The 23732-nt window shown below is 40.1% G+C and overlaps 1 protein-coding gene across 1 annotated transcript; it reads right to left on the bottom strand.

Moving 5' to 3' along the window:
* Positions 1 to 40: 40 nt before the first annotated feature.
* On the bottom strand, positions 41 to 23644 carry gemin5 (gem (nuclear organelle) associated protein 5). Its single transcript, XM_057821421.1, is given in 26 exon segments — positions 41 to 257; positions 337 to 421; positions 491 to 981; positions 2467 to 2727; positions 3907 to 4117; positions 4906 to 5025; positions 5444 to 5591; positions 5674 to 5811; positions 5887 to 5982; positions 6134 to 6259; positions 8789 to 8845; positions 8922 to 9113; positions 9179 to 9350; positions 9445 to 9584; positions 12563 to 12744; positions 12818 to 12891; positions 12983 to 13119; positions 13708 to 13790; positions 13855 to 13940; positions 14143 to 14355; positions 15834 to 15999; positions 16062 to 16194; positions 17089 to 17417; positions 21581 to 21762; positions 21827 to 21981; positions 23378 to 23644. Coding segments are annotated over 26 exon segments (4272 nt in total). The 5' UTR covers positions 23520 to 23644; the 3' UTR covers positions 41 to 104.
* Between the last annotated feature and the right edge of the window lie 88 nt (positions 23645 to 23732).

Raw genomic sequence — 23732 nt, 5'->3', positions numbered from 1 at the left:
GCATACTTGTTTCTTGATTTTTGTATGCGTGAAAGGAAGCTTTGACAAGTTATATGTTTAATTCAACAAAAAAATGGCTGTACATTGGATAGCGGATACATGATTTAACTCAAGAATCTGCAGGCCTTTTGTAGCGTTGCGTCCGTTCCGTATTTCCGCACCAGGTCCTTGGCGTTCTGTTGTAGGGACTCTGGGATGGCGGAATCGAGGTGGAGAATGACCATACAGCACTCCACCACATCGGGACGAGGATATAGCTAGACAATGGAAACAGGAAAAACATTTTAGGACTGATAAAGTCATGAAATCTATTGAATACACTCATCCTAATGCTACCTTGATCGTGTCAGGAATGTCAGCAAGCTGCGTCTGGTGTTTGGCCATTTTAGCAGTCAAGGAAAGAAATGTCTCCTCTTCAGGCCTGAGGAAGCAAAAATGAAATGTAGAGGGTTACTGTAAATTCAACCTTCCAATTCTATTAACCACTCACTCTTGTCCAGCAGGGTTCTCCCCATTGGCAGCCAGGTTGCGTCCGTGCTGCGCCACCATAGCGGCCAATCGGTCCTTCGCTTCTTGAGCTGCCCGTCGCTCTGCCTGATAGGCGGCATGAGCGTCAGACAGGAGCGAGGACGCGTCAAAGTCTGGTTCGGCCGATGCCCTAGTCTCTTCTGGCGATTCTTCCATATGGACGCCATTAGCTACGATACTAGTTGGGGTTCGCCACCAGAACTCATACAGACGATGGTAGGCATCCCATGCCCGTAGGCTGTCGGTGGCGGCCCTGGCGTTATCATCCAGTAGAGACTGAACCTGGCCCAAGGCATCTGCTAGAATTCCAAAGAGGATGGCTGAGACTTGGAAGTGGGCGGTCTCCCGGAGCCAAGCCGCAGCCAGCCACAGCTCCTTCGCAAGCACGATGCCGTCGTCGAGTAACCAGGCCAGCATGCCGCGAGCCACATGACGGGATGAACACAGCAGCACCTGAAAGTTTTACTGTTATTCAGACATTCCTTTTTGGAATGGTTGAAGTCAAAACTTAAATTTAGAGCCACAAATTTAATTTTAAAATTAGTAACCTAACATAACAAGGCACACTTAACTGAAATGTGTTGGCTAATGTAACTCTAGAAGCTACTGAAGGGGCCCACTTCATGGACGATGTTGGAAGCCATCCAGCCGACAACACAGAGATCCACTACTAATATTCACCAACCAGGCTAGTACTTATTCAGAGCTTTTGGTTGACAGTTCCACAAAAATGAGAACTGTAACCTGATCAAAGTATGCATGTAGGACCTTTAATTCAAATTTTGTAAATCAAGGCACAATAAAAATGCATAGTTTTGAGAATTTGAGCTCTCAGATAGGTCCACTAGTAATATTCACCAACCTTGGCCAGAAATTATTCAGAATTGTGAATTTACAGTACCACAAAATTGAGAACTAACCTGTGACCAGATCAAAGAACACACGCAGGACTTTTAATTCTAATTTTTAATACTGGTATAGTAAAAATGCAAAGCTTTGACTACGGGAGTATTCTGATAGGTCCACCATTAAAATTCACCATCCTTGTCCAGAACTTATTCAGATTTGTGGACTTACAGTACCACAAAAATGATAACAGTAACCTAATCCTAAGTATAAGTGAAAGTAAGTATACATGTAGGACTTTTAATTCAACATTTCTAAATTTTTGTACAGTAAAAATGCATTTTTGAATATGTGAGTAGTCGGAGAGGTCCAATACTAATATTAGACAACGTTGGCTAGAACCTATACAACATTTTGGGTTTACAGTTCCACATAAATGAGAACTGTAACCTGATTAAAGTTCAAATGCAGGACTTTTTATTCATGCTTCCAAATATTGGAACAGTAAAATGCATAGTTTCACTATGGGAGTAGTCAAAGAGGTCCACTAACAATACTCACCAACCATAAACAGTACTTATTCAGATATGTAGACTTAGAGTGCTACAAAAATGAGAACTGTAACCTACCATCTACTAAAACGACCTGTTTCTCAGTGGAATCGCAGAATATTCTAATGACGTGACAGCGCGCGTAACACACATGTAGATGGAGTTGTTTTAAGATCAGGCGACTATTTCATTTTTAAATGATGACAATTGTAGCGGTATATATTTTAAGTGCTTTTAGGAGGTGGAAACAATGCGAGCACACAGAAGTCAACTGCCTCGGCGCTCAATCGGAATGCATTTACCATAGTGCTTGGATTATGTGAGAGCGCTAATTTTAGGGTTCGCTCATTTGACCATCGGCCCACCAGGGAAATCTCCGGTATCCTGAGCTGCTGCATTTGAGGTCCCATACCCAGCTGGGAAATATGTCAATGTGTGTGGAAATTCGGTAAAATTCAGACTTCATAAGAAATGCGGTAACAAGTAACTACATATTGTGTTTAATAGTCAGCAGCTCACATATTGTATGTACGAGGGGTACCTGTGTAAGAGGTAGACTGGCACTAGGTGCGGGGCTCTCCACATTCTGGAGTTCCACAAGCAAAGCTCGGAGGTCACATGCGCCGGTGTCTGAATCGAGCCGAGAGATGCCAAAGTGTTGGGCCCAGACGTGTTGTGCCCACTTCAGGACACCATCCTTGCCTGGGGACGCCCACGCATGCCCGACGCCACGCAACTCGGGGAGGATATCTGCGACTGAGGCGCACAGCAGCTCAGCCACGCTGAAGTGCAACCTGTGAACCTGTGTAATAACAGGGATTGTTATTGTATTGCTACAAATTCAAAGTACATTACACATTTTTATTTACTTATTTTGCATTTGTAATAGTTGAAAACTACATTTTAATAAATGTTTTTTTTTTACTTGTCATCATTGTTGTTAAACTCATTGGCTGTCAATGATGGCAATAGTCTATTGCCGTTTTTAATATTAATTTTCTTCTTTTACCAACTACCAAAAACATACTTTGTGAAAACTGTACATATAACTGGCATATCAATAAAAATAACAATGTGGTGTTTTCTACCATCCTTAAAACAAATATACTCCTCAATCCTCATTTCATAACTTTTAGTTTTTGCAGTGTATGTACCGTAATTTTCAACCTATAAGGCGCAACTGACAATAAGCTGCGACCCACCAAATTTGACACTACAACAGCTAGTTCATAGATAAGCCGCAGCTGTCCCTCATTGTATTATGGTGTACTTACACAAAAATATATTATTCAGTAACATTTTATTTGACAGCATTATAAGACTGTCATAAGACCTACTGAACCACCATTTAGCTTTGAATCAATTGACTGCAAACCTTCATTTTTTCAAGAAGCCTTATTTGGCCATCACTGCTCCCTTAAGGGAGACACTCAACTTCTGCTGCCACCTATTGTCAACATTGTTTTCGTGCAACATGCCTCCTCGCATGCACTGCAGCGCTACAGATGTAAATAACAATAAAAATTCATGTTCTGTGCTAATTACTTAAGTTACTGTTCCAGTTGTTTCATTAATCGCCAGTTACACTTTATTTGACAGTGGCGCTATAAAACTGTCATAAGACCATCATAATATGACATGACACTGCCATGAGCATTAATGAATGCTTAAGACGGATGTCATTTTTGTGTCAACCGGCAAATTATCTCACTTTTGAACGGACGTAAAAGATCCAGGCAGGACATAAATGGAGTTATCGACATAATTTTCCGGATGACACTTCATGACACCTGTCATAGGCATTTATTAATGCCCATGATAGTGTCATAATTATGACGGTCTTATGATGCCGCTGTCAAATAAAGTGTTACCTGTTAACCCAAATAAATCTACAAAAAAGCCGCACTGGACTATAAACTGCAGGATTCAAAATGAGGGAAAAAAGTAGGGGCTTATAGTCAGAAAATTTCTTCCTACTAACCAGTAGCCCACGGTGAGAAGCAAGGACCTCTTGTGCGGCGACCCAGTCCTGCGCAGTTGCCAGATCCTTGGCGCAGCGCAGTGCCAGTGACTGGGCCAGAACCACCTCACCCGCTACGTCTGCCAAACGCGCCGCCGTCCTTAGCGATGTCACGTCATTCTTGCGGGAAATCACCTTGGCAGCGTCGAAGCTGGCGCCGGCCGCGATATAACTGGCAGATGGGGTGAAATGTTATTGCAATGCTCATTAGGGGTGTGACAATATATCGAAAAGGCGATATATCGCGATACTTTGTGGCCCAAAAGGTTATCGATATGTTCCCACCAAGAACACTGCATATCGTTATAAAAAAAGTGGGACTGTTTGAAAAGAAAAAAAAAACAGGTAGGTACCAAAATCTTCCATTAGAATAGTGTCTATGTTAGCGCACTCGACGGCGCTAAACATCCAATTCATTTTGACTGGACTGGACGTCTAGTGTCATGAATAGCACTGAAACCATAGCATTCAGAGCCAGTCTTTAGTGGGTATTTACATATCACTTCACATTTTAGGGCATTTACAGGTTATTTCCTGTTGATTTTGAGTCACTTCCTATTCATTTGGGGGATATTCTTGATTAATTTCCTGTTCAGTAACGCCAAATCAGAAAGAAAGTAACCTGTAAATGTCCCAAAGTCAAAAGGAAGTGACCAAAAATCAACATGTGACATGTGATATACCCCAAAGTGAACTCATGGCTGCCACTTACAGCCATGAACGCCCAATCTGTTTGCAGTGGGAGGGATGGCATAAAATGTTCATTCCTCTCAGTTCAAACGGATTGGACGTCTACTAGTGATAAACTCACAGATGAAGGGTAAAAAGAGCTTGTTCCTGTTGATTAGTTCTTTTGTAGAATATCCTAGAATGATTTCCTGACCTATGTATCGCCAATTGCATTGTATCGCGAGGTACCCAGAGGTTCCAACCCCTATTGTTGCTCAAGAGTCAAGTCACCATTTTGCCGCTGCAGAGAAATGACCGTCTTGCTCCAACATGACGGCCCAGCTGGTGTAAAGCTCTTTCACGACGGGATCTTCAGTTGCCAGTCGCGCTTTGGCCAGCGCAATCGCCTCCCTCGAGCACAAACACGATCACATTTAAGTCTGCTTTCATGCTTTCAATCAAGAAAAATAATTTTAACGGGGAAAAAAAAATACTGTAATGGCAAATGTTCACTGTTCGATTTAAACATAAATAAATATTAACTTGTTTCAATTTACAGTTTTACTATATTTGAGAAGTCCAGGAAAAAGTTAAAAGAAAAAATCAAATTATAATGTAAGCTTTGAAGAACAATAAAATAAACATTTCTATTAATATTTTGAAACCTCCGCGATTACTGAGACCGCGAAGTGTGAGGGTTCACTGTAATAACATAAAACCTTTACTAAGCTGTTGTACTTAATGTTGTTCATGAAGGTGCAACTTGTCTTTGTTTCTTTAGGTGATTCTTGATACTGTAAAAGTTTGGAAATGCCATGTATTAATGTACCTGTAGAGCTTGTGGGAACGCAGCAAGTCAACAGCCTGATACACCTGATTGATGGCCAGTAGTTGTGCCGCTGCCTTCAAGTACTGCTCCTGCAGACACAACTGCTTGACGTAGTGCTCGACGGTGGCACACCACACTGCATAGCCCGCTGCCAAAACCGTATCCAACCAAAAATATGACCCGTTTGCTCAACACAGCCTTCTATAACAAAATGACAGCAAAGTGCTCACCGGCGGGTGCCATAGCTACGAGGTGGTCGGTTAGCTCTCCTCTCTCGGCAGCCAGCTGCAGCGCCCCCTTCAGATCACCGCTCCACAGCCGTAAGTAGACAGCTGACTCCACGTGGCCGCTTTCTACGTGAGCCTCCTCTGAAAAAATAAAAAATCCTGTTCTCTCTCTTATGTTACCTTAAAGGACTCAGAAAATGTCAAACTCAAACGCACCTTCCAAGTGGAACATACGCTGCAGGGCCGCTCTGTCGGAGAAAAGGCCCAGGTGGATGTGCTGGCCCTGGCCGGCGACGCAGTCTGCAGGGGCTGCTGGGGCGGTAAAGCAGACCACAGTCAACACTTACTGGCAAGGAGATGCAATCAAACACACATTTTATAAACGTGCACGTTTCACAAACACGTCTCTTGAGCATTACATGCTATTCAAACATTGTTAAACCCATCGCTCTAGCTCACTGACCAGCGCGGTGCGTGATTGCGGCCAGTGTGAGGCAATCCTGCAGCAGATCCTCCTTGGGCCGGTGGTCCATCGATGTGCTGAGGGGCAAGATGGAGCGAGCCTTCTTTCTCTTGAGAAAGGTTGCGTCTGCGCAATTACACAAGCGTTATATACAATATAGGGGTGTGACATTGACAATATATTATAAAGGTGATATATCCAATACTTCGTGGCCCAAAAGGTTATCCATATGATCCCACGAAGAATTGATATATTGTTTCAAAAAGGGTCAAAGTTCAAAAATAGGAACCAACAGATTCCTACTAAAATCTTCCATTAGAATAGCGTGTACGTTAGCTCACGTGCTGCCATTGACGGCGCTAGATATCCAATTCACTTTGACTGGATTGGACGTCTAATGCCGTCAATGGAACTGAAACCAGAGCATTCACAGGCCAGTCCCTGTTCATTTTAGGGCATTTACAGATTACTTCCTGTTGATTTAGACCCCGCAGTGTCGTTTTTGTCAACGATGAAAATAACGAAAATATTTCGCCAAAGAACAATTTTTTTCATGACGATGAGGTCACGATGACGTGCTGAAAACGTGTCTTGGGAGATGTTCTCGTCTGACAACACGAGAATGAGATGATAATTTGCCATTGTTTCTGTCATAAATTCACAATGTGTGATATTTTGTTATTGTATGTGTCTTTGGAACGCATTTAGCAGTGTTTGGTAGTGTCACTCATGTGACGTGCTGCCCCTCCCCTCCGCCCCACACACATGCTTGCTCACCGGCCGGTAAGCCTGTGCCGATTCCAGGCTTATTTTTTTAAACATAGGTGTCAGGTGCTGCTTGGTACGTTTTGCTTTCCTATCTTGGCTAGATATGCCATGTTGCTTCAGTCTTTAAAGGTCTGTGCTGAGTGATCATCACACATTAAATTAACTTGTAGCGTTTTCGTAGCGTTTGCGTTAGCATAGCGTTAACATGAGCATTTAGCGCGATGTCTTCTTAAACTCTTGGGAATTTTTTTTTACTAGAGCTGTCAAAACTATTGCGTTAACGGGCGGTAATTAATTTTTTAAAATTAATCACGTTAAAATATTTGACGCATTTAACGCACATGCCCCGCTCAAACAGATTAAAATGACAGCACAGTGTAATGTCCACTTGTTACTTGTGTTTTTTGGTGTTTTGTCGCCCTCTGCTGGCGCTTGGGTGCGACTGATTTTATGGGTTTCAGCACCATGAATGAGCATTGTGTAATTACTGACATCACCAATGGCGAGCTACTAGTATATTTTTTGATTGAAAATTTTACAAATTTTATTAAAATTAAACATTAAGAGGGGTTTTAATATAGAATTACTATAACTTGTACTAACATTTATCTTTTAAGAACTACAAGTCTTTCTATCTATCCATGGATCGCTTTAACAGAATGTTAATAATGTTAATGCCATCTTGTTGATTTATTGTTATAATAAACAAATACAGTACTTTTGTACCGTATGTTGAATGTATATATCCAGCTTGTGTTTTATCTTTCCATTCCAACAATAATTTACAGAAAAATATGGCATATTTTATAGATGGTTTGAATTGCGATTAATTACAATTAATTTTTAAGCTGTAATTAACTCGATTAAAAATTTTAATCGTTTGACAGCCCTAATTTTTACACACAGTTCGTGGCGTCCAGGTCAGTTTAATTAATTGCAAATAATGTGCTGCTTCCCTGCTAAGTCATTATGAAAATGGTGATGTCCTTTACAGTTATGTGCTCGTCTGTCATGTTCATTCGAAATTGTTTCAAACCTTTTAATATATTTTTTTCACAGACTAAAACTTTTGAAGTTTATAGACGAAAACATTTTGAGAATTGTCGACTAATAAGTATTTTTGTCCAAAAGACTAAGACGAAAATTAAAAATGGCTACCAAAAACAACACTAATCTGGAGTCATTTCCTATGCATTTGGGGACATTTTTTAGTCACTTCCTATTCTGTAACCCAAAATCAACAGGAAGTGACCTGTAAATGCCCTAAATTCAACAGGAAGTGACCCGTAAATGCCCCCAAAGGAAAAGAAAGTGACCGAAAATCAACAGGAAATGGCGTGAAATGCCAAAATGAAATCATTGCCTAGCATTGGCTGCCACTGACTGCCATAGAGCCTCAATCTTAGAACTGTGAACTTGTGAAGTAGACGTGCTAACCACTCTGCCGCCTGTATAAAATATAGTGGACAAAAATATGAATAAAAGCAGCATTTCAGCTAAGTGGCTGCCACATTTTATCAATGGTGGTACTCCCAGCGAGTTCGTATAAGTGCGTTTTAATAACGAGTTATTTTCGTCATTTCTCGAGTTTTCGGAATGTCATGATTTGCATACTTAATTACTTTGAGCAACCATCTTTCACATGAAGGTCATTTATACTCGGTGCTGTCTGTCCTATAAGTCACAATTCCGTTTCTATTCGATATTGATATAAATGCATTGATGTCGATTTAGAAAGAAATGGAAAACGTGTCAAAAGATTTTCAAACCTACGTTACATCTTTTTGGAATAATACATATGAAAACTGACAAAAGACTTCACTTTTATCTTTCTACATAAACTCAAGCATGATATACTAGTACTACACACAACAGTGTATAACTTACCTTGTTTGTCTTTGCTCTTAACTCCAGTAGTGTTTTTGTGTTGAGTTGCAAATGTGGCTGTTGAATAATAACACAGAGCTGTTGCATTAGCGTGAGGGTTCAACAACACAAAGAGAACAGGTGTCATTTTCACCTTGTGGTGGTACAGGACTGCTTGTAGAGCGGATTTCATCCTGTTCGACTTCATCTAAGACTTCCTTTCCGTTGGTTGCTGTCGTTACCTCAGTCACACGCTGGTCGTTGACTTCTAGAGATGCTGCGTCTGTGTTTTTTTTACTCTTCTTCTTCTGCTTGGCTTTCTCCTTCAGGTCTACCATCTTTTTCCCTGAGAGGAAATCACCATCACAAGACTGCCTTTCACGGGTTGGTGGGTCGGCAGCCGAGTGTCACCTTTGGGCGGTTTGGTGAACTCCTGCTTGGAGACTCTCCACTCCTGCACGGTGAAGTCCTTCCCTCCGGTCCAGATGACATCGGGGTCCACCGGCGACCAGACCACGCTCAGCAAGGAGCCCGTGTGACCCCGATAGTTGCAGACCGCTGCCTCTTGCTGCACGTCCCACACCTGAATGCAACACAAATAAACTATCACACCTTTGCAGGAACAACAAAAGTTCCCTTAAGTTCAAAAGCATTATTCTTAGCAAAGTTTCCCTGACCTGGGCCGTTCCATCGTATGAGGCGCTGGCTAATCTGGCGCTGTGGTGTGGACTCCAAGCCAGTCCGGTGATTTTGGCCGTGTGGCCGCACAGTCTACGATAGGGCTCCGTCAACACCAACGGGTTCTCCGGAGGATTCTCTGAAACACATTTTCTTAAGGTTACAACATTTTTGTTTTGATAATATTAACCACAGTCATTGTTTTTTTTGTCCGCGATAACAATAACAAAAATATTTTGTCGACAGTTTTTTCGTGACAATGTCGAGCTAAACACGTGTGTTGAGAGGCTAAAACATAACGAAATGAACGCCAGTTTTCGTCAGACGAGAATAGAACGAGAGGAAAATGCGAAAGTCTGTGTCATATGGTCACAGTGATTGACATTTTGTATGTGTAGTGCAACAGCCTGCATCATAGCTGTGTTTGGTTCGTGTCACTCATGTGAGATGTGCTGTGCCAACCCCCTTCATCTTCAAGCAAGGCTGTGCTCCAAGGCTTGTTTTGAAACACATGGTAAGATTTTTTATCTTGGGAAGAGAGAATATGCAATGTTGCTTCAGCGTTTAAAGGAATGTGCTTAATGATCATCACACACTAGATGTTACCCGTAGCATTAGCAGAGCGTTCGCGTGACCATTAGCATTAAGTGTGGCGAACGCGGTTTTACACTCTCGGACAACCTTTGTAATATATAGTTTGTGGCATCCAGGTGGGTTCAATTAATTGAAAATAATGTTTTCCTGCAAAGTGTATTATCATCACAAAGTCTTGTCTGTCAATGTTCATTAAAAATTGCTGGAAACCTTTATTTTTGGACTAAAATGTTTAAATTTTACAGACGAAAACATTTTGAGACTAGAGTAATGGTCAACTAAAACTAGACGAAGACGAACACATTTTGAAATGACTAAAATTTAACTCGGACAATATTTTTGTCGCAAAGACAAATGCGAAAATTAAAAAGCTGCCAAAAGCAACACTGCCCCCAATAGAGCGAATCACAGCTAATTTACTTATGTCTCAACTGTAAATATTCTCACATTTATGTTGTCCTTCTTTAAAGCAAATGTATTATCTGTTAATAAAAACAGACATTTGAGAAAAAAAATATGTTGAGAAAACAATGAGCTACATTTTTTGCCTATTTTCTGACTTGTTACAAACCTAAACAGCAACTCAATCAGAATCATTTATGTTTGAGGATTTTCTGCACTGTTCTTTGCAGCTCTAGAGATCTACCGGAGCATATTTTATGTTTTAATAGTCAAGGTTAACACAGAATAGATATAACATATATGCTGTGACAATCAAAATTCACCTGATTTGAAAACCTTTTCACATTTAGTGAATTTCTGTTTAGTTACGTGTTTACTTTGTGTAAGGCTGCCTTTGCTTCCATCAAATGTGCTATAAAACCAGTAATTTTGTCAGGCCATGTAAAACCCCTTTTTTAGGACAAAATTGTACATAAACTCTACAGCTGAAACGATTACTCGAATAATTCGAGTAACTCGATTTTAAAAATTGATCGAGGAATTTTCTCCGCCTCGAGGAATCGTTTAACTTTGCCATCTCTAAGCATGGCGTTTTGCCCGGACTACTTTTAATGCGGCACAACTCGCTGACGTCACGTGCATACAAGAAGAGAGAAGGGGCGGATACATTTGATTTCAACCTTGCATGAACATAGAAGTAACGACGAAGACGTCGACGAAAGCGAAGGCAAAGACACCAAACAAAAGCAGAAATTGTCAAAAGTGTGGGAGCATTTCAAGCTGGACACCAAGGCGAACACTGTTTCATGTATTCACTGTAAGACAGCGCTCCACCAAAGGAGCCCTGTTTACTCCGAGAGTGGACGACCGATACCCGAGACAAGGTAAAATTAAGTTAATGTAGCGTTAATAAATATAAGATTAACGTTACTGTACCTTGCTAACGTAACGTTAGCCCTGTGGAGGGCTAGGTTTCTATTAATTATGATTACTGTCGATGCGTGGATTTCAAACAGGCTTTATTTAATCTATAAAAACACAGCACTGTTGAGTGAATAGGGTGTTAAAAACATAATATAGCTAACTGTCAATTTTAGCTCAGTAGTCATTGATGGATAAAACACCAAGTAGCTCTGGTGCCTAATGTACTCCAATACAGCAGGTATCACACATTTATTTTTAACCAAGGGCTGCAACTATCCATTCTTTTAATAGTCGATTAATCAATGAACTAGTTAGTTTGAATAATTGAGTAACCAGATACGGAACATGAAAAATTAAAATACCTGAGCTGAGCCTCAAACGGTATGAAAAAACAAATTCATGAGCATCTAAGAACAACAAAAGAACAACTGGCAAACTTACATAGCAAAAGTGCTATAAAACTTTTAACAATGCTCTTAACAAATGGTTCAAACACAGATTCCCACAAAAATGTCTAAATATACCAATAAACTAAATTACAAATGCATCAAAAAAAAAAAAAAATAGCTCAAACATAAACTTAGCTTATGTTGGTCTCGACAGGGAGCAGCTGGCTTCAGCCATGTGGAATGAGTTAGGTCATATTCACTGTCAACCCTATAGGGGAGTTATCTGCCCAAATCAATACAACTAATTGCAAACACTTAAAAAAAAAAAAAAACATTACAACACCACTTTAATTAGAAAAAAATATTCGAAATAGCAAAATTTAATTCAAATCTTTTTTCTGATCGAATTATCGTTGCAGCATTATTTTGAACACTGCAAAAACTCGTCATCCTATCAGGACTTACAATTTAAACTAACTTAAATCTTAACTAGAACTTTAAAATAGTTTGAAACAAATGGAAATTCAATTGAAACACGTGGAAAAACTTTTAAGTGATGTGTGTTATCAAGCGTAATGACATTTTTAGGTATGAATTTTTTTTTACATAAGATCTTAAGTTTTTTTTAGTGAAAGCAGTGAATTTGTTTTTTTCTCATCACATCTGAGATGCAATTATTGGCCGTTTTTTTCAACAATGTACATCTAAAAATAAACACACTGATTACTTGATTAATCGATAGAACTTTCAGTAGAATACTCGATTACTAAAATATTCGACAGCTGCAGCCCTAATAAATTCCAATTACCTATAATCTGGCGCAGGTCGTGCACATAAATGATGGCATTGGAGGAGCCTGAGGCCAGTAGGCCATGAAGCTCCGGGGTCGCGTTGTCTTCAGGGTGCCATCGTAGCGTGTTGATGACCTTGTGGTGCTGCTGGATGCTGCACAGCAGCTTCAGCGATGGAGCCAGGTAGACATCAATGCATCTACAAGATAAAAGGATTGCGTTAATGGTGATCTGGTGAATGGTGAGCAACCAGGCTCCGTCGTTCATTATACCCGTCCTCATTGCCAATAGCGATCACTTTGCCGTCTGGCTTCCAGCTGAGGTCGGTGTGAGGAGAAAGCTTGTGCTGTTAGCAAAACACAGGTTGACCACTTCATTTATTCACAATATAGATAAAGATATTGTGAGAAAATAACAGTTGAAAAACCTTTTCGAACCTTTATATTGTTTGTCTGCCTGATGAGTTTATCAATGTCACAGGCATCACCGCTCGGACTTGTTGGGTCGTGCTGCAAGATAATTCCTTCGCCAGCGCAGCTGTACAGGCTGAGGGACGCCTTGCCCTCCACTGCGCCTGTACGGCACACACACAGACATACGTATGAGAATTTTAAAATTAAATTAAATTTTAAAGGTAATTTCCATTTCCAGCATAAGTGAAGTTGTATGGCACCATAGCGAACACTCACTCAACACTCAAAATAGAAACAAGAATTGAGCCTACTCATAAGTCGAGTAACCGAACGATCATTTTTCATGAGACAGATGCCTCCATTGACAGTATTGGCAATGCCTCTTAAAATGAGGTCAGGAGAGCATCTGTTTTATAGTGTCCACTCAGCATGCAGGTGTTCAAATCTAAAAAAAAAACCTTTAACACTCTTAAGACAAATGACCTGTGCTGACATTAAAGGCTTCTTTTTGTCCTGTTAAAGAGCAACGGCAGATGGTCGGCATGGCAACAATCGGGGTTTGGGAGCCAGGGTTTGACGGATGGACTCATTAAAACGCCATCTGCCCAAAGCAGCTTAAATGAGCTGGGCTCGTTCAATTACACAGTCAATTACAAGAACAGCGGTTGGAAAGAGATGTGTGAGATTTTTTCGCTGACTTGCTTTATAATTGTGTTGTTGTTAGGTCAAAGCTGGAAAAACACATATACCAAATGACATCGGAGGAAGCGGCGGTCCCCAGGCCAGCGAGTAAACTGTCATTTTGTGGTAGGAGCTCGAGATCTGCGGCGGCCTGCAAAGAGACGACAAAGTCGAGAAACGTGCCGGGTAATAGAAAATGTTCTCAAATAACTTACTTGCTGGAAAAGACTTCATAGATTCCAACTTTGCCGTCATCGGTTCCGAACGACAAGGTTCCCTCTCGTTGAGGATGCCAAGCCAGCTACAAACGCAAACAATTTATGTGCTTCAAATAATACATTAAAATATATACATATACAATATACTAGTACATATAGATCCTAGTAATAGCAAATTCCAAATACAGATTTTTGTAGTATTGCTAATTTTCTAAATGCCCGATTTTTTTTTCTCATTTTTGCAAACCAATACAACGTTCATAGAAAAAAAAAAGGCCTTCTTACCGCTGTGACCTTGGACTTGATACCCTGCCAGAAGCAGCGGGCGTCGTACTGGTTCTGTGCCGACAGCGTGTTCCACATTCGGATCATGTTGTCCCCCACGCCAAGTGCCAAGCAACCAGTGGCCACGGGTGAGAAGGCCAGGCTGTACACGAAGCCTCCCAGCGTGGGCAATGTCCAGCAACAGTCAAGGTGGGCCAGGTCCCAGCATTTCACCTGTGTCGCACGTATAATGACTGTTAAGTTGAAAACTGCATTAATAGTAGGGCGTGGGCGATACAGCCTTAAGTACTTATCACGGTAAATTGAGCACATTTACCTCGATAATGATAAATGACGATAAATTCGCCCAAGCGGACTGTAAAATAATTTGAAAATCGTAATAAATGCCAGGTGAAGGACATAGTACCTTTTTTCATAGGCACCGTCTAACCGTTTGCATTATTCTAAGACACTCGATATAATAAAAAAAGACATTTAACCATAGTTTAATATAATAAGAATTATAATTCTAGTTATAATGAACAGAGGCACTCCTCACAAAGCAGGAGGCCAGCGCTGAGTCATCAGTACGTTCCATATCAGCCCTGATAAAGGAAAAGATGCCTTCGTCATCTCTTCGGTGGGGCCAAGACATCCCGGCCTACCAGAGCAGCACCCGAAAACAAGGAGAACTTAAGTTTTATAGGTTGGCGCCTCTCAGACGTCAAGGCAGGCCCAACCTCCCACCTCAGTTGCCTTAGCAACCACGACCCAGCAACAAAAGGTGACGCCAAAACCGCAACAGAAGAATTATCCTAAAACAACACCCTTCGCCTGGCCCACCCCACTGCAGCCTTCAAAAGACTGAACGTTTAGCTAACCACTGTCGCTTCTCGGGGACATTCCGATGTGCTAGTTGTTTTGCTGACCCTGGATCTAGAATTGCCTCTCCGTCCCCTGTTTGCCTTGCTGTTTGATCGCTGTCGACCTGAATAAATTGTCAACTTGTTTTCTGTGCGCCTTCTTTAAACCTTTAAGAATGGAGTCAGTACAAGGGGTTAAGACTAAGGTGAATGTGCGGAGTTTGGCCTTTTGGCTGAGATGTCGGATTCCCGCCTTCCTGGGCCATTGGAGCTGTGCCAGCACGCGCCCGGCGGTTCGGCTGGCCCAATTCTGGCAGTCTGGCCAAAAGGTCAGATTCCTTCACAGGCTACAGGTCGCCGTTTCACTATTACCCATCTCCATTACGTTCACTTATAGCGTTAGCGTACCGGTTGATAAGAACATGCTTCTGTTTGATTTTTTTGATAGCCACGTGACTTAAAACGTAAGCACACTGGCTGTACTTTCTTAATAAAGGAGATCGAGCATAGCCGAACAACACATCGTCAAAACGGGCTGAAAAGACTAATGTTTTTCGTTTCATTAAAAAACACAAATTTACCGACATGGTTAAAATTATGTCAGTCATCGTGAACCAGCTCGAGAACGTTAAATTTTCAGTCAGTCACCTGGCTCTAATTAATAGGGAAATTTTCTGCAGAACAGAAAGTTAATGTGCATTTGGATTGGCTGTAATCTGTAACGTTGTTACATGAATTCCAATTAAGAATCACCCAATATCAGTGACCGGCCGCTCATAAGAACAGTTCATCGCAGGTCAATGTGCGGCAACCTCAAAGTTGTGGCTGTCAAGCGAGGAGGAGACGCACCTCTCTGTCCAAGGACGTGCTGATGAGCAGTTCTCGGCCATCTGGCATTGTGAAAGCGGCAGTATTGAACACAATTCTGCTGTGGTTCTGGCCTTCAGCGGAAGAGCCAAACAGAGTCCACTTCTGCTTGCTGCTGCGAGCCAGGTCCCACATGACCAGCTCGCCACTGTGCGCAGCAACAGAAGTTAAACAAATTGGCATGTGGAAGTGGTGGAAGGAGCAACTAACCTAAAACAGCTAGAAACGAGCTGCGTGGGCTGTCTTTTGGGCCAGTGGACGTTGAGCCATAGTCTTTCTTTAAGCGTGGGGTCGACAGCGGAGCCTCGTCTCTTCAAGTAGGGAAGTTTCAAGGTGGTTATACCTGCACACAATGAGTGCTGCAATGATTAATCGATCAACTTGAGTAATTCGATTAGAAAAAAGCTTAAAATCAAATTTTTCTGCTTCCTGTATTCATTTAATTAGAGTGGCATTGTAATGGTTTGTTTTGAAAGTGTTTGTATTTAGTTTTATTGATTTGGGTGGATACACTGCTCTCTAGTGGCAACAGTGAATATGGCATAACTCAATTCCCATGCCTGAATCCAGCTTCTCCCTGTTAAGACTAACATAGGGTAAGTTTTTGTTTGAGCTAATATGTATTTTTATGCATTTGTAATTATTGTAGATTATATAGGTATATTTAGCCGTTTTTTGTGGGAATATGTGTTTGAACGATTTGTTAAGAGCATTGTAAAAATAAAAAGTTAAAATTTTATAGCATTTAAGCAATCAGATTTTGTATGCAAGTTAGCCAATTATTCTCTTGTTTTACTTAGATCCTCATTTTATTTTTATTTTTTTAATACTGTTTGAGGCTAAGCTAAGGTATTTAAATTGATTTAAATTTATGAACCATTAGTATCATTTATTTAAATAAAAGTAAAATTCTGCATAGTTTGAAGAAACAACTGGTAATTTTTTTTTTGTATTTGCATTTAATGCTCTTTTGAAAGTGCAATCTTAGCCTGCCTTTGTTTTGCATTTCCTAAAATTTATTCTGCAACACATTAAATGTTCCTAATCTGATTACTCGATTATTCAAACTAACTTTTAAAAAATTATTTATTGATTATTCAAACTAACTAGGTAAAAGATTAATCGACTACTAAAATAATCGATAGCTGCCGCCCTACACATAATTTACTTCATCAACTGCTTGGAGAGTACACTTTTCACATTACTGACCTGGCTTCTTGAAGAAGCATTATCTTACCTTTTCCAGTGGAAGTGCTCCAGATTCTCACCGTCTGGTCTTTACTTCCAGATGCTAGGAAGCCGCAGTTCTCCTCTGCTGCAGTATCCCCATTTGAAGTTGAAATGATCAAAAGATATCAACATCATAACTCCTCACACTTGGGGAGAATATTGAATTTAAAAAAAGTTGGCTAACCTCGGAGTTCATAGATGCCGTCCCCGGATTCTGCCTCGTTCGTGAATGGCGACCACGCAAGCGAGTGGATGTCATCGTCGTGCCCGCGCAGACGGAGCATCACTTGGCCTTTCTTGCTCACGTCAATCAGTGCAATCAGGCCGTCTTTGTAGCTTCAAGACAGAGAAAAGAGCAATACACAAAATAAGGTGTCTTGTCTAAAAGGTGGCACATTAAAGAAATATTTTAACATTGAAGTTGCTACCCCCCCATCACAAACCTGAAGACTGAACCTAAAATAATGAATTTAAAAAATCTGTATTTTCTAATTCAACAATATAGCAGGTAAGATGTAATAAAACCTTTAAAAATATAAACAGGAGTAAGCTACTACAAAAAAAGTAAAGATATAAGATGCTAATTAAAATACAATAAAATTGTTTAAGTGCAAAAAGATTGAGGAACATGTTTTGTATTTTTTAAGCCAATGGGAAATATTATATATATATATATATATATATATATATATATATATATATACATACATACATACATACATACATACATACATATATATGGTGGAAAACAGACAACACTGAAAAAGCAGTTTCTGCTCTTGCACTCCTCTTTAAAAGAAACTGCTGTATTCTAAGCCAAAACAACTGATGTGTTTAATAGAACAATATGTCTATATGCTGCCATAGCAGATTCATGGCGCATTAAGCCCCCGAACTATTTTTAATTTGTCCGTTTTACCCTGAAAACCCCCGTTAACAGACATCGCTCAACTGCTTTTGTTTCAACCCAGCCATAAAACGAAGGTAATTATATTTATGATTCAAAACGTCTTTCGTTTTTAGTTTAGAATCATTAATTGAGGTGTCATATTTCGTTTAAAAAAAAAAAAAAGACATAAAAAAAAAATTTCACTCACATATTTTAAACTTTCAAACAAATTATGTCACAATGAAAAAAATGGCGTCTATAAAGAAGTCACAGATATCTACCTCATAACTATCGCTTAATTGTATTTTTTTGTTACTGTCGCATTTTCTCCGATATGTTAGATGATAAATAATTGATCCAAACACTCTCGACCACTCCTTGATGTCTGCGATTTCTGCATCGCGACCTTTGTTATATTACCATGTTTCACCCATAAAATCCCTCAAAAATCCAGCTGTTGCCATTCAAAGCTGTGTCTTGACACTCAGTGATACATGCTACATGGAGTTTTTGAATCGAAACAAGGTAAGTACGCGATAATATCTCATGAAAGTCATGGCGTCTGTAATTGTGCTCTCGCGTGCTCTCACTTCCAAATTGGGTTTTGCTGTTTAAAAAACTTTTTTTTTTTTTTTTTTTAAATGCCTACCTGTTCAGAATTTTTCTTCCCCCAGAAAACTGAGATTTTAAGCTTTCCAATGATGTATCACACATGCATATTGGGCAATTTTGAAAGTTGGCCAAACTGGGGGTCTCAGAGCGGAACTTCAAGTCATCTGAGTGTTTTCTGCAATATATACATTCCATAACTAAAAACATAAAGGTGCCCAGTAAAATAAAATAAAATTTGAGGATTTTTTTTTTTTTTTGGGGTGATATTTTCCATTATGTGTAAGGTAGAGGTTGGAATCTTGGCACCTTACGATTCGTTTACGATTCAGAGGCTACGATTTGATTATAAAATCGATTATTGATGTCCCCACCCACTACCCCTAGCTATTAGCTGCTTTTATTGTTTCGTACATTAGTTACAAAAATTGTACAAAAATCCTCTCAGGCTTAAAATAAACTACTATTTCAGTATCAAGTTAACAGTTCAAAACAGTAAATAAAATACTCAAGTCCCCATTCTGTATCAGCAGCTTTAAACTACATTCAATTCATTTAATGTTCTGAATCAACTGTTAAAGTTATTAAAATTGCTCCCGTTATTCTATAATTTCCCTTCTGTCTACTTTCGAGAAGTGAAAGTTTTAAAACGGTTTCATCATTTAAAGATTGATTCAAGTCAATATTTTGCGGATTTAGGAGTATTTTAGATAAAAAGTTAATTAGGTTCGCTCGGAAGATTTGCTACAACAGCCTTCCAGAGAAGTTTACTGCTTTAAGAACGCGGCTGTTTACAAACGCCGGCATTTCTGTCATTTCGTATCTACTGTAGCATTACGTGGGCGTAGTTTGCAGTGCATGTCAGTCGCAGTCAGGCATTATTGTTTTTTTTTTTTTATCTAGCGGCATGAGTTGTGCCAGACCCGTGGGGAGGTTGAGCAGTTCAGCATGATATTTACTTTCGGTCCGTTCCTCATTGCGTCCCGAAGACCGCGCGGACTGTGTTTTAGTTCCGCTTTACCTAGCATATTTCAGTAATCGGAATTTGGATGTTTGTGAATCGTTCTTGAATCTTCCACGGCCGAATCGCGTATAACCTAAGAATTGGAAATTTCGCACATCTCTAGTAAGGTGCAACACATTGTAATGTGTAAAGTTGTTTTAAAGTATTATTTGAATAGAATAGAATAGAATAGAATAGAATAGAATAGAATAGAATAGAATAGAATAGAATAGAATAGAATAGAATAGAATAGAATAGAATAGAAAGCCTTTATTGGTGCAATATTCCAAACAAGCACCTTGAAGCCTGGCAAACGATGGGGTCTTAACACAGGAGACAACGACAGGATGACTTTGTCTTTGAACTTTATAATCAAAATAGAAGGGTAGAAGATATTCTATTGACTGTTGTCCTGCTGCTGTTGGTCATAAAATTGTCTCCCTTCCACATTAGCTGGCTTTATCTGAATTGCCCAACTTGAAAGCCTGCTCTTTCTTCCCTACGACCAATACCGTAACTACATGCACAAAGCCTCATTATGCATGTTCTCACATCTCAGAGCAAACAAAACACATATCAAAAGCACATTTGTGCAATAGTCGTGACATTTGCTCGATTACACCATTGTTCAGAGCAGGGGTTACGTTAACCGAATATTTTCCGTCGTTGACCGATTTTTTAAAACGGTGACAGAAAAAAACTGAAGTCCATCCGTCATTTTGACCGGTTGCAATTCACACCCCAGACCACAGGGTGGCGAGTGAGCATATTAATTAGCTATTGTCTCTCTTGATGCATGACGTCATTGGCCTTACTCTGAAAAAATGTCAAGGCAACTGAGTGTCTGAAGTTTCTTCAAAAAGCCCCAAAACGACGATGGTGTTGATAAAAGAGGTGAAAAAACAGGGACCGCACAAGCGGGCACGCAATTCAAGTCCATGCGCACCAGGAGGAAAGTGTGAGACTACGTTCAGGCCACAGCAGGTGAACTGTTAATTTCATTGTTCCATATGCTACATATGGTAGGCTACCTACTTACTGGGGCCTCAGTGGCGTTTCTTATTCTCGCTATATGATTATACAACTTTAACATTTTTTAATAATACGCTCTGTGTGTAGCATCATCCATCGCTTTTCCTTATAAGCGAACGCAAGAAGTAACAACGGGAACATTTTTAAACAGGCATTTCACGGGAGAGCATTTCGACTCTTCAGCCAATCATATAGCGAGAGCGAGTGGATAGTGAGGGGACCGCGGCTCTTAAGTGTCTCTGTCACGTGACTGTCGTAGCCGGTGTAGGCGCTTGAACCTACAACGGTGTTCTGCCAAAATCTCCTACATCGGCGAAACGTTAGTCGAATTAGTCGAATTTGACACCCAAAGTACTACCGTGCGCTCTAAACTTGTTTTGTTTAGATGCATACAGGAATAACGTACTAAAAAAATGCCTGCAGAAAATACTTAAATGTAGTTATATCAAATAAGGATGGTTTAAATACGTTACGTGCCTAATGTGGTCACCTGCTTCAAAGCTAACACAAAAAAACACAATGGTTAAAAGTATGAGAGGGTAATACATGCAAAAAGTATCTTTGAGACAGTGAAAAGGTTCTAAATAACTAAATAAAAACAAAAATAGCGAGTACTCGCCGCTTCTAACCGATGTGCGCATACGTTTCGCCGCGTAGTAAGGAATGGCCGAACACCGGTAACGCGCTCGGCCAAATGGACACACAAGTACGGAAGGTGAATTATGCCAAACAAAGGGTCACCACAATGTCATTATCATCATTTTAAAAATTTAAGTGACGGGTAAAAATATATTATGACCGGATTTTTATGACCCTGTCAGTCAAAATGACAGACAACTAAAAAGTGTAGTGCAACCTCTGGTTCAGAGTCTAACAAGATTTGAAGCTTCGCCATAATGTGCACCACATAAAACAAAAGCACGATAAGGGTAATCATAAAGTTCAACGTCTGCATTCTCGTCTTACCCGACAGCCACTGTGCTCCATTCATACGGGGAGCAGGTGAGACACACGATGCTCTTGGCTTCGGGGAAGAAGCTGGCCGTGTCTCCAGTGTTGTAGCGGTGGCACACGACCATCCCCTTTTCGTCACCAGACACCACCAGATTTTTGTCCAGCGGAGACCAATGTAAGGCCGAGACTGCGCTCTGAGGGGAAAAAATGGTACTCGTTATCCGGGATCAGGTCAAGACGCTGAAGTTCAGAACTGACCTTATGAGCCGTGTGCTCCCGTAACAGAGATTTAGTGTTGGTATCCCAGAAGAGGACAACGCCATCACCGGAGGAGCTAGAGCAGATGTGACTTTGCGTCGCATCCTGGCAGAAGGAAACACCTGAAACCAAGCCTCGGTGGCCCTCAAGAACACCTGAAACATCAAGTTAATATACATTTAGACAATCTTATAAAGATGACACTGAGGGAAAAGATGCAAACCAAAATAGTGAATGAATCAATTGTTAGTAAAAACAACATTGAAATTGGGATTTTGCCGATTTTTGGAGGCTTAGGTATATATGGCGGAAAACATTCAGGTGACTTGAAGTTCTTGAGACCCCCAATTTGACCAAATTTCCAAATTGTTCTATATGCATGTGTGACACATCATTGGAAAGCTTAAAATCTTAATTTTCTGGGGGAAGAAATTTTTTGAACAGGAGAGCATTTTTATTACAAAAAAAAAAAAAAAATTAAACAGCAAAACCCTAACTGGAAACGAGAGCACACGAGAGCAGAATTAAAGACGCTACGATTAACGAGATATCATCGTGTACTTACCTTGTTTCGATCCAAAAACTCTATGTAGCATGTATCATCGAGTGTCAAGAAACAGATGTAGATGGCCACAGTCGGATTTTTGGGGGGATTTTATGGGTGAAACATGGTAATATAACAAGGGTCGCAATGCAGAAATCGCAGACATCAAGGAGTGGTCGAAATGTGCGTTTTCATATATTTCCCTTTTGAATTAAAAAAAAAAAATGTTTCTTTGCTTGGATCGATTATTTAGCATCTAAAATATTGAGGAAAATGTGACAGTAACAAAAAAATACAATTAGTCGATAGTTATGAGGTAGATATCCGTGACTTTTTTACAGACGCCATTTTTTCATTGTGACGTAATTTGTTTAAAAGTTTAAAATATGCGAGTGAATAACTTTTTAAAGTTAATCGAGTAATGATTTTAAGCTAAAAATTACAGACATTTTGAATAATTCATGTAATTACTTCCCTTGTTTTTCTGGCTGGGTGGACTGTAAGCGGGGGTTTTCAGGATAAGACAGACAAATTAAAAATAGTTCTGGGGCTTAATGAATCTGCTATGGCAGCATATAGACATATTGTCCTATCAAACACAACAGTTCTTTTGGCTTAAAATACAGCAGTTTATTTTAAAGAGACGGGTGCAAGAGCAGAAACTGCTTTTTCAGTCTTGTCTGTGTTTTCCGCCATATATCTTGGCAGAAATACAAAGACTGCCATATTGTACTATTATCTTCACAACAGATGACGATGCTAATCAAAGTTTTGCCTCTCGATTAATTAGATTGGATCGTTGCTTAACCAGTCGCTGTATCAATCCAGATCGATGTATCGTTACACCCCTATGAAAAACTAAGATTACAAGAAAAAAAGATTTTGTTTTTTTAAATGCTGAGATGTTTCATGCTAGGCAATGAACATATAATTTAACACAAAAGACACAAAACCTGCATTGATTTACGAAGAGTAATATATGAAGGTGTTTAATGTGACACGCTCACCTTTAGTTTGGCAGGTGGATGCTGACACGTCAATCAAGTAGATAAAGTTTTTGGCTCCGACGCCCAGCAAGCCACTAATACTGACGTCACAGCAGCGGGAGCAGTACCAATTGGGAGAGGCGGGAAGACGACGTTCGTGCATGATTATAATGATATGTTTTTCAATGATTACCGAATATAAAACTCTTTCGGAAAGTAACAGAACATAATCCCTGCTCACATGTTTCACATGGACTGGTCTTGCGTCGCGGAAACGACCGTATGGCACACTAGTGTCGTAAAAAAAAGGAACTCCGGAAATCGGACTAGCACAAATCGACTATTCTAAACAGACATAGATTTACAAAATATTGTA

The sequence above is a fragment of the Corythoichthys intestinalis genome, chromosome 18, assembly GCF_030265065.1.
Source record: "Corythoichthys intestinalis isolate RoL2023-P3 chromosome 18, ASM3026506v1, whole genome shotgun sequence".
In the NCBI taxonomy this organism is placed as follows: domain Eukaryota; kingdom Metazoa; phylum Chordata; class Actinopteri; order Syngnathiformes; family Syngnathidae; genus Corythoichthys; species Corythoichthys intestinalis.
The sequence above is the reverse complement of the archived record's forward strand: the minus strand, read 5'-3'. Positions and strand labels throughout refer to the sequence as shown.